Here is a 10802-nt window from a genome sequence, read left to right as displayed (position 1 = left end):
GTCAGAATTCCATTTCTTCCCCAGCATTATGAGAACATCTCTATTCTTCTTGCTTATCAAATTTCAGTCATAACTGAAAAGACTTTATTTTAAGGAAAATATACAGCAAAACATAACTTAAAGGTGGTATGTTTGTAAAACATGGAAAACATAATCACCAGACAAGCTGACCAAGTGTGGATGGCTTCTTGCTGTACAGAGAAGAGTGGCGTGGCCCTTAACCTCGTCTACCTTTCCTGATTCAGAGAATCTCGACCCTGTTAAGTCTGGGCCCAGGAACCCCATTTTCCAACTTCTTCCTTCTTGGAGTTTAGATAGGTTTGTCTTATCTCTCAGGCTTCCAAGATACTTGAAGATAGTATGGAGAAGGGAAAACAATTATGTCTCTTTGTTCCAGTGCCTTCCCTCAGTGCCTGCAGAGCTATCAACCCATTTTTCAGTATTTGTTGATTCCAAAGAGACGGACCCCGTGGAATTGGGGCAGCTTAGGTAGCAGGACGCTGAGCAGTGAGGCAGTGTTGATGATGAAATGCGCAGCGTCGTACTTGGTGTAGAAGCTGGCCAGCAGGTAGCTAGGGAGAGAAAAAGAAAAGGGTGACAAGGTTGGTCTTCCGCCCCACAGTCATGCCTTTCCAGTGCTTTTCTTTTCTATTTTGAATTGCTAGTTGTATTGTCCTTTGTAGTTCAAAGCTTCTCTAGCTAACTCAACAGTATTTAATATGAGGTCTAGGGTATAATCAGAAGGCATCTTTAACTAGAGATTATAAATCAGTTGTTTGCTAATGTTGTCTCCTTCCCTCCCCCCCCCCCCCCAAGAGCTGAGGACCAAACCCAGGGCCTATGCTTGCTAAGCAAGTACTCTACCACTGAGCTAAATCCCTGACCCCTGTTTGCTAATTGTTAATGATAAATTGCAAATGGCAGCCAAAGCTGTTTCAGCCTGTGTGACTTTTGGAGCCCTTTTTGCTTCCTTTCCTCAAATTAGTTTTAACACTTAATATCAGTTCTGCCTTTACCTATTTGCTTCTTTGGGGACTGTAAAATCACTTGGATTTAGACAGGAGCTTTGTTACAGTCCCTTTTCCCTTTCCTTATTACCATGGAACTAACAAGGAATGTTTGACTATTATCTTGTACTTTATAGTACTATTCCCTTTAGACTTAGGACTAGTGTACTGTGTGTGCGCACGTGCATGTGTGTAGGTACACATTCAATTCATGTGTGATAGTTTTGGGGGCAGTTTTTTTTTTTGGGGGGTCCCTGAAGTGCAGTTCTTTGGCTAGACTGGCCAGCAAGCCCTAGGGATCTTCCTGCTTCCAGCTCTTCAGTGTTGGAATTATAGGCACCCATAAATGCTGGGGGTTGAACGCAAGTCCTTATGTTTGTATGGTAAGCACCCAACCAAGCCATTTCCCATAGAGCCACTTCTGACCCAGCATTTCCTCTACCCCCAGACTCACAGTACAATAGGAGAGATGCTAAGGAACTTTCGGGAGGAGGTAAATTGTAGTCCATAGTCCATCTGCTCCCAATGTGTCAAAAGCCGAGCCTTTCCTTGGTCAGGGGTCTCAAAAGGTGTTCCTTTCACTGTATGTAGGAAGATATACATTGCCTGGGAAAAGGGAAAGGGACAGTATGAGGGCTAGAAAGTAGTTCTTTGGGTCAAGAATTACGCTAAGATCCCAAAAGGAAGACATAAATTCCCAAACAGTTGGTGACTTTGTTTTGTTTTGGTTGGGATAGACCTGGGTTGGGTACAAGGGTGTGGTTTAGTGCTCACCAAGTTATGGATGACGTTGGTCAGGGTCCAGACAACAGGAATGCTGAAGAAAGGGATGCTGAGTAGAACCACATGCAGCAGTCCTACCAAGATGATGTAGGCCAGCCAGATGCCCCGACTATTCATCACTCGAGTGTTGGGGTTTACTTCGCTGTGTGCCACCCCCACATTCATCCTACCACAATGAGGGGTCAGGCAGGAGTCCAACTCAAGTTCCTCTTAACCCTGATTGAGCTGGTTCCCTGGTGTCTCCTGAAAAGCCAAAATCCCCTGAACTCTAGGGAATGAAAGAATTTCTCTATCATAAAAAAGGGGGGGGGGGAGCTGAAGACTTCGTTAAAACTTGAGAAGACATGAAGCAGCTGGGTGTGGTGCTTGTCATCCTGTACTTGGGAGGGTGAGGCATGAGGGCTATCCTGGGCTAAAGTCAGATTATTTCTCCAAAACAAACAAAAAAGCAAGAGGGTCTTCGAAATGGCTAAGCTGGAGAAGGCATTGGTCACCAAGCGTAAAGACCCACACAGTGGAAGGAGATCCTGCAAGCTGTTCTGAATTCCACAACTGCCATTATTAGTGTGCATACCCACACAAGTGGTTTGTTTTGTTTTTAAGGAAAAAAAAAGTTCCTCACTACTATAGAAACCTGGTAATTTTTACTCCGATCCTTACAGTTCAACTCTAACATGAAGCAGTAAGCTTAGACTGTGACACTCACTTGAAGCACCAGAGAAATCGGGAGTATTTTTAATTTCCTTTCTTGAGAAACTTACTGAATCAGAGATGTCACCCACACCCAGAGTTCCGCAAGAAAGTGATGCAGTTAATCAAGGGTCCAATAAGAAGTCACGCTACCTCCAGTCCTCATCTTTTACTGGGGCTTGTCTCTCCTGTCTCTCACCCTCATGGTCTGTCAACAGCCGGTACCCTCAGCTCTCCAGAAGCGTGGGGCGCAGCAAGAACTTAAGCCAGTTTTTTAAAATTAGTCTAGGAAGGGATCTGAGCTCAGTCCCTCAAGAAATAGAGCCCTCTCCCTTCTAGGGGCGCTTTTGGCATTTAAATTCACGGTAACTGTAATGCCTATTTTTTACCTGCTCTTGCCTGTCCCCAAATCTAGTACCGAGTCCGCCCATGCTCCTCCCAGAGTCCCACTTTCGCACGTCAGTTTGCGGCTCTCTTCACGGGAACTCGTATTCGCCGCCGCCCTTCCTTCCCAATATTCCCATCAGTTCCGCTCGGTAACCTTTTTCAAGTTCCGCGCAGCCCCTACCTGCCAGCTTCAGAAGCCCGGACCGTCCGGCTGGGGCACAGCGGGGCGCTCACACCTGTGGTCTCCAGGAAGTGGCCGCCTTTCGCCGTCTGCGCTCTCCCTATTGGTGGGACAGAATCCGCGGCGTCCCCAGTCATTGGCTGGCTCTGCAGTGGGCCGTGCAATTGGCCGCCTTTGCTATCGTTACTTATGCGAGCCCCGCCCTCTCCCGGGTCCACCCTTTCAGCGAGCCTCGGAAAGCGGCCCAGAGGCGTGAGAGCGACGCCGCCACTGACCAATAGGGAGAGCCGTTGGTGAGAGGTGGGAGTAAGAGCGGCAGCGATTGGTTGACTGAGCCTAGGCTCCTGGGGACGGGGCCGGCGCCGGGGTCTGGTGGAGTGAGGCGCAGCAAGATGGCGACCGAGACGGTGGAGCTCCACAAGCTGAAGGTACCGTTGCTCGGGCAAGGCTGAGCGGGGCTGTTCTGGAGCCCGAGTTCCGCACGGGGCCCTGCGCAGCCCGCCCTCCACGTGTCTCTGTGCTAGACGCTTGCACTTCTTCCCTGGGTGCTGCTGTGTTCTGTGCCTCCCTCCTCAGGCCCGCCTGAGACCCCGTTCCTCCCCAGGACCGCGCTGCTCTCTTTCCCCGCTGTTTCGGCTCTCTTCTAATTGTCTTATTTTCTATCACCCTTCCCCACCCGCCCTGGAGCGCCTTCTGTTCTTTATGCTCGCCTTTCTCATTAGGTCTGCATTACGTCAGTGGCCCTTCCCCCGTGGCCCACGCGAACCCGAAATTACGTTTTCTTCTCAGATTGTTGACACTGTTCACCTGTCGTCCTAAACCCGAGATTTCCCAGTTAGCATACAGTGGCACGTTTGCACGTTTACCTGGACGTGTTCGGGACAGCCCAGAAAAGGTTTCCATTCTGAGTGGGTGGAGTTACGCCCCCGGACTGGAGTTTTGAAACCGAGGAGAGGCTTTGCTCAAGATCGGTTTGCCCGGTGGAAGCCTGGGGCAGAGGCAGCTCCAAGAGTTAGCAAAATGACACATCAGCCCTAACGTGTTTTTTTTTTTTTTTTGAGTTTTCTCAGGAGGTTCTCAGCCCGCTGCCCTCGCTGTCCTTCCCACCCCGAAAGAGAACGTATAGCTGTAGTGTTTTGGAAATACGTGAATTGTGTTTGCAAACGTTAGGATTTTGCTTGTCGTCTTTATCATAGGGAAGGACCCTGGGTCTCTTATTGTCACCGGTTTTATTTATTTATTTATTTAAGATCTATTCCTTGTTTACGGGTATGTGTCTGTGTGCATGTGTGATGCTTGCCCAAGGAGGTTGGAGAGGGTGTTGGAGCCGGGAGCTGGAGTTACAGGCAGTTGTAAGCAGCCCCACGTGGTGCTGCGAACAGAGCTTGGGTCCTCTACAAGAGGAGTAAATGCTCTTAACCTCTGAGCCATTTCTCCAGCACTCCTTGGTGTCACTTCTTGGTGACACTCTGAACCATAGAACCTTTATTTTGAGTTGTAAAATTTGGTAGTCGTGGTACTTATATGTAGACTTCTATTTCGGTGACCATTCTGTAAGGACAGTAATTCTTTTTTTAGGAAGAATGAAGAAGCTATGTTAATTGATTATTGTTTGTGTTTTCATAAGTAACTTTGTCATTAGTTGTTTTGGTTCAGGGAACCTGGTACAAATCAAACTTAGTAAAAACTAAGAACTGTTCTATTTATTTATTGAGACAGGTTGTCACTATGTAGCTCTAGCTGACCTGGAACTCAGAGATCCTCCTACATCTGCCCCAAGAGTTGAGATTAAAGGCATTCACCATCAAGTCCGTTTTTGTTTGTTTTGTTTTTGTTCTTATTTTGTTGCTGTTTTATTTTAATTGTTGGATTGTGATGATTTTTCAAAAAGATTTATCTGTGTGTATGGTTTGTTTGTGTGTGCCTACTCAATTACAGATAGTTGTTAGTCTCTGTGTGTGCTGAGAATTAAACCTGGGTCCTCTGAAAAAGCAGCCAGTGCTCTTAACTGTTGAACAATTTCTCCAGCCCTGAAAACTTCTCTCTCTCTCTTTTTTTTTTTTTTTTTTTTTTTCATAAAACTTGATAATTGGGTCTGGAGAAATGGCTTAGTGGTTAAGAGCACTTGCTCCTCTGGAGGACCTGAGTTTGGTTTTCAGCACCTTAGTCAAGTGGCTCACAACCACCTGAACACCAGCTCCAAGGGATCTGATGCTCTTTTCAGGTGTCCCTAGGCACCTACCTGTTCCTGTGTGACACACACACACTTTAAATCTTGATTTTTTTTTGGTCTTGCTTTAAAAGGTGTAAGTGAAGTGTGTGTGTAGAAAAAGTCCCTGTAATTTAGTCTGTCCCGATGGCATCACTTCTTGACAGCAAATAATGTTTCTTAATTATTGGACTCTCAACTTCATTAGTGGATTTCTATGTTTAGTTATTGTTAACTTGATGGTGCTGAAATGAATTATTAGTGGTTTCCAAATGATTACTTGAACAAGTAAGAAAAATTTAGCAACTGCCTCTATTTTATTTACCTGTATAAGTTCTGTAGTTTTGTACTGTTATACATATTACAAAATACACACAGAAATTAATTTTTAGGTAAAAATTAGTGGGATACCTGATATTTTCTTGTTTGTTCCCTTTTTGAAATCCTGGAGTAAGTCACTAGTTGTTCTATGACTTTCCTTTATGGATATTGTATTTGTTTAAGGAGTTCCTCCTTCCATCATATTAATATTTGTTAGTCCAATAAATTTACATTTGATTGACTAAATCCCATCTAATGTCTTCTGACCTGATTTCAGGTACTGTCTATTCGTAAGAGCACCTGAGGCGTTCTGAGGGCCTAAGCAGGACTTACTCTTTAATCACATTTGCTTGTCTTTGCTTTTTCTCTAGAGCACTTCTTAAACTTTTGGAGGTCACAGATATCTTTGAAACTCTGATGAAAGGTATGGACCCTCTCCCCAGAAAAAGGCATGTACAGTACTTTGCATGCGAGTTAAGAGGCTCCATAAAATTACCTTGTAGCCCTGAGGAGTCCGTAGACCTCTGGTTAAGAACCCATATAAATTCTGGCTTTGAAGACAAATGTTAGGCTCTATAATGTTGATCTTGATTGAATAGTCTGACTTTTTGGATTGACTTAGAGTTTTTATTTTATTTCATTTATCTTTGAGACAGAGTTTCTATTGTAGCTTTTACTGGCCTAGAACTCAGTGAGATCTGCCTGCCTCCAACTCCCAGTGCTAGGTTTAAAGGTAGGTGCCATGTTACCCAGCTGATTTAGAGTTTTTACTACCTTAAACAAACCAACAAACCACTTTCCACTGGGTGGTGGTGCACACTTTCAATCCTACTACTTGGGAGGCAGAGGCAGGCAGATTTCTATGAGTTCAAGGCCAGCCTGGTATACAGAGTGGGTTCTAGGACAGCCAAAGCTCAACACAGAAAAACCCTGTCTTGAAAAATAAAGAAACAAAACAAAAACCATCAACTCTTTCCAAGCTGGTCATAGTGGTGCAAGTCTCTAGTTCTAGCACTGGGAGGCAGAGGCAGGTGGGTCTCTGGGAGTTCCAGGCTAGCTTGGTCTACATAGTGAGTTCCAGGACAGCCAGGATGACATGGAAAGACCCTGTCTCAAAAAACCAAAGCTCTTTCCATTTATCTATCTATCTATCTATCTATCTATCTATCTATCTATCTATCTATCTATTGGTTTTTTTTCGAGGTAGGATTTCTCTGTATGGCTTTGGAGTCTGTCCTGGAACTCTCTCTGTAGACCAGGCCGGCTTGAACTCAACAGAGATCCGCCAACCTCAAGCTCTGGGATTAAAGGCATGCACCACCAATACCGGGCCTTCTTTTCATTTGTATAATGATAAATTGGGACTTTAACTTTAGTTCAGAGAAAAGATAGCTTTGAAGTGTGAAGGATAAAAACATGTACATTGATATTTAAGTCCATATCAAGTGCAAATGTATGAATCTTGTGGCAGTATAGTCATTCTGACTCAGTTGGAAAGACTGAACTGTGGTTGAGACTGTCTTGAACTGTAACAACCAGAGTTATAATTAATCATGATAAAAGGAACTCTACAGTACTGAGAACTAGAAGGTATATAATAGTACTGAGAACTGAAGTATTTGCGTTACTGAAACATGAAACATTTTTGTTGCTAGTTTGGAAAGTTAGTAAAACTGTGGCTATAAAAGTAAATTGGAGTGGCTTTGAAAAGTTCTTGTTTTTTGTTTTTTAATTTGTATGTGTTCCTTTGTATGAATGCAGGCATACACATTGTGTAAGTCAGAGGACAGTCTCTAGTGTCCATTTTTACCTGCCACCTTGTTTGAGACAGGATCTCCTCTTGTTCCATGCCGCCTGTGCCAGGCAGTTGGCCTCTCAGCTTGTTAGGATCCTTCTGTATCTCCTTCACCTCTTTGTACTAGGGTTACATGCTACCTCAGCTGATGTTATGTAGGCTCTGGGGTCAAAACTCAAGTCCTGCCAAGCTTTCTTTACACCCTCTTCTCTTTGTGCAGGTTGAGATCTGGCTTCTCTCTAGCTCAGACTAACCTTAGTCTCAAGGTGACCCTTAACTCAGACAAAAGGAGCCTTTTGTAACTGCTCTGGTTTTCCTGGAACTCACTCTGTAGACCAGGCTGGCCTTGAACTCACAGAGATCCACCTGTCTTTGCCTCCTGAGTGTTGGGATTAAAGGCATGCTCCACCACACCTGCCCAAGAGTCTTTTTAAGTTGTATAAGCAGTTTTTATTTGTGTGTATGTGCATGTGTGTGTGTGTAAAAATAGTCCTGTTATATAACCCATGCTTGTTTAGAGTTCATGACCCCCTGCCTCCATCACCTCTCAGGTGTTGGGATTATATGAGATGTAACTTGTTCAATAGGAGGCAGCAGTGTATTAACTACTCAGTCATCTCTCAAGCCTTGAGCATTTTTATTTTTCGTAGCTATAGCATAGGTAGGGAAGCTTCGGAAAATCTGAGGAAGAGCCTGATAGGATCAATTTATGTTCTGAGGATGGGCTCTAGGGGACAGACTTGCCTGGTTAGGACTATATTATAGATACTCTCCTATACTGCCTAAGAGGACTTTTTAATCTCTCCTAGTCTCCTCATTCTACACTATCATCCTAAACTACCATGAATGATTTTGTTCTTTATTTGCTAACATATTTGCTATGTGGCAAACACCTATTGATGACTAAATTAGCTGGTTTAATTCTCATGATAACTCTGTAAAGTAAAATGCTTCTATATCCTCATTTCAAAAGAAAAACAGGCCCTGAAATAGTAATTGATTTGCCCTAGTTCTAATATGCCCTAGTTCACTTATTACAGCTAATAAGCACCTTGTCTCCAAAATTCACAATTTTATTTAAAATTTTCACTTTATATTTATATTGTGTGTGTGTTAGTGTGTGAACATGGGCTTGCTTGTGCCATGGCATACACGTGGACATCAAAGGACAACTGTTGGGAATTTTTTCTCTCCCTCCACAGTGAGATCGATGGGTAGAACTCAGGTTGTTGGACTGGTATGTCGGATGAACACTTTTTACCTGCTGAGCCAGAAGAGGATGTACAGCTGGTGGAACAAACCAGCTGTAAACTTCTGTGTGAGTGCTGGGAATCAAGCCTGGGCCCTCTTGAAGAGCCAACAGTGCTCTTAACCACTGAACCATCTCTTTAGCCCTCACATCTTTTTAAAACCAATTTTAAATTACTGTGTGTGTGTGTGTGTGTGTGTGTGTGTGTGTGTGTGTGTGTGTGTGTGTTAGGGTGGGTTGTGCCATGTCAGGATTCTCTTTCCACTATGTAGGTACTTGGGCACTCAGATCATCAGGCTACTTTGTGTAAACACTTTTAATTCAGTACTTTGGAAGCCGAGGTAGATAAATTACTGAGTTCATGTGGCCAGCCTTGTCTGCATAGTGAGTTCCAGAACAACCAAAGCTATGTAGAGACAATATGAGGTTTCAATAAAAGAGACACCCCCCTTTTTTTTTTTTGAGAGTATTTTTTAGAAAACAAAACAAAAAAAGAGTCAAGCCAGGCTGTGGTGGCACACACCTTTAATTCCTGCCTTCCGGAGGCAGAGGCAGGTGGAGCTCTGTGAATTTGAGGCCAGCCTGGGATACAGAGTGAGTTTAGGACAACCAGGGCTGTTACACAGAGAAACCCTGTCTTGATGAAACAACAACAACAAAACCAGAGCCTTGCTATGTAGCCTAGGTTGACTTGGAACTCTGTGTTGTTCTGGCTGGCCTTAAACTCATGGTCTTCCTGCCTCTACCTATGAGTGCTGGGATTATAATAAGCCTGAGCCATTATGCTTAGTTTACTAGTTTAAATTTCATAGTTGTCCTATAGAATTTGCTCTAGTATTCCCATTTTATAGGAACCCGAAGCATAGGGACTATAAGTTACTTTCCAGTAGTGTATAGATGTAGGTGGTAAAGGTAGAATTTAAACCTAGCTTGTTTTTAGTGTGGCCTCATTGTCTTAGTGAGCTCCATCTGTCATGTATGTATGCATGTGTATGTGAGTGGACATTGTGTGCATTCATACATACAGAGTCCCAAGGTGGATTTTAGATATTTTTCTCAATTTTCACCTTATATGAGGATCCCAAGAGCAAGCTAGCAGCTAGATTTACTAGCTAATAGCCAAAATGTCAAGTTCTGAGTTCAAGTGAGAAATCCTGCCTCAATATATAAGGTGAAAGTAATTGAGGAAAATATCTAAAGCTGTAAGCTGTCAGGCCAATAAGCCTGGATTACACAGTGCAGTGGCAAATGAGAAACTCTGCCTCAAATAAGGTAGAAGGTATAGACTGACATTAGGGTTGTCCTATGATCTCTACATTGTGGTAGGATATGTGCACATCTCTACACATGAAAATGAACACAAACACAAGTATTTTAAAGAGTGTATGTATATCCATTCCAGGAAAGCTATTACAAAGTTTATCAGAGATCTATAATTTCAGCTATGTATAATCTATACTTAATTTTGGTGGTAACTTTCCCTGAAAACCTAATGTCCTTATCATTTTGCTTTTTCTTAATATTTATTTTTATGTGTATGAGTGGTTTGCCTGCATGTATGCACACCATGTTTGTGCAGTGCCCTTAGGGGCCAGAAGAGGGAGGTGGATCCCCTGAAGCTGGAGTTAGTGATGGTCATGAGCCATGTAGGTGCTGGGAACTGAACCTGAGTCCTCTGCAAGAACAGTGAGTTGTCTTTACTGCTGAGCCATTTCTCCAGCCCCAACAGGGTGGTTTTTTTGTTTTTGAGATGGTCCCACTATGTCACCATGGCTGTCCTGGAACTCACAGAAATCCGCCTGCCTCTGCCTCCTGAGTGCTAGAATCAAAGGTGTGCGCCACCAGTGCCCGGCTTCTTATATGTTCTTAGGGTTGACCATTGGTATTGATAATCAGTTGTGCCCTTCTCTGGGGGAAGACTGTCTCCCACTCTGATCATTCCTTAGTTGCCTGTAGTTGTCTGTGTGGTGTTGAGGGTCCTAGTCTTGTCCATGTTAGTGTGTTTATTGTTGCCTTTGTTCAGTTCTTGTTAGGTAGTCCTGTTAACTTCATGAGTGCAGTTTCTGACATTCCTAGGACACATAATATCACAGCAAACTTAATTTTTTTTTTTTTAAAAAAAAATTATGTGTCTATGTGTGGGCATTGTACATGTGATGCAGGTGGCCAAAGAGGCCCCA

At 43.6% G+C, this 10802-nt stretch overlaps 2 protein-coding genes across 5 annotated transcripts in view; one reads left to right on the top strand and one right to left on the bottom strand.

Annotated features, from left to right (window-relative positions):
• Positions 1-41: 41 nt before the first annotated feature.
• Ormdl2 (ORMDL sphingolipid biosynthesis regulator 2) lies at positions 42-3214 on the bottom strand. The gene is made up of 4 exons (XM_051176026.1): positions 3049-3214; positions 1782-1956; positions 1462-1613; positions 42-572 (listed from the first exon to the last, which is right to left on the bottom strand). Exons 1-4 carry the CDS (start codon positions 3183-3185, stop codon positions 437-439), a joined length of 600 nt encoding a protein of 199 aa, XP_051031983.1. The 5' UTR covers positions 3186-3214; the 3' UTR covers positions 42-436.
• A 106-nt stretch (positions 3215-3320) lies between these two features.
• Sarnp (SAP domain containing ribonucleoprotein) overlaps positions 3321-10802 on the top strand; it is a 48187-nt gene continuing 40705 nt past the window's right edge. For 2 of the 4 annotated variants that reach the window (XM_051176022.1, XM_051176019.1), the window contains exons 1-2: positions 3383-3476; positions 5950-6002. Coding sequence is in view for 1 of the 4 variants with exons in the window: in XM_051176021.1 (XP_051031978.1) it covers positions 3441-3476 (36 nt within the window). In the remaining 3 variants the exon portion in view is untranslated. Of the gene's footprint in view, positions 3477-5949; positions 6003-10802 lie in introns of all 4 variants that reach the window. The other 2 variants (XM_051176021.1, XM_051176020.1) reach the window with 2 other exon arrangements.

The sequence above is a fragment of the Phodopus roborovskii genome, unplaced genomic scaffold (assembly GCF_943737965.1).
Source record: "Phodopus roborovskii unplaced genomic scaffold, PHOROB, whole genome shotgun sequence".
Taxonomy (NCBI): Eukaryota; Metazoa; Chordata; class Mammalia; order Rodentia; family Cricetidae; genus Phodopus; species Phodopus roborovskii.
The sequence above is the reverse complement of the archived record's forward strand: the minus strand, read 5'-3'. Positions and strand labels throughout refer to the sequence as shown.

What these genes read in the sequence shown, in the direction of transcription:
- Ormdl2 (XM_051176026.1), bottom strand. Translation starts at nt 3,185, where the DNA reads ATGACTGGGGACGCCGCGGATTCTGTCCCACCAATAGGGAGAGCGCAG. An exon ending in CGGGCTTCTGAAGCTGGCAG is followed by an intron (nt 1,957 to 3,048) that starts GTAGGGGCTGCG and finishes TCATTGTGGTAG; the next exon opens with GATGAATGTGGGGGTGGCAC. An exon ending in CCAACGTCATCCATAACTTG is followed by an intron (nt 1,614 to 1,781) that starts GTGAGCACTAAA and finishes CCCTTTTCCCAG; the next exon opens with GCAATGTATATCTTCCTACA.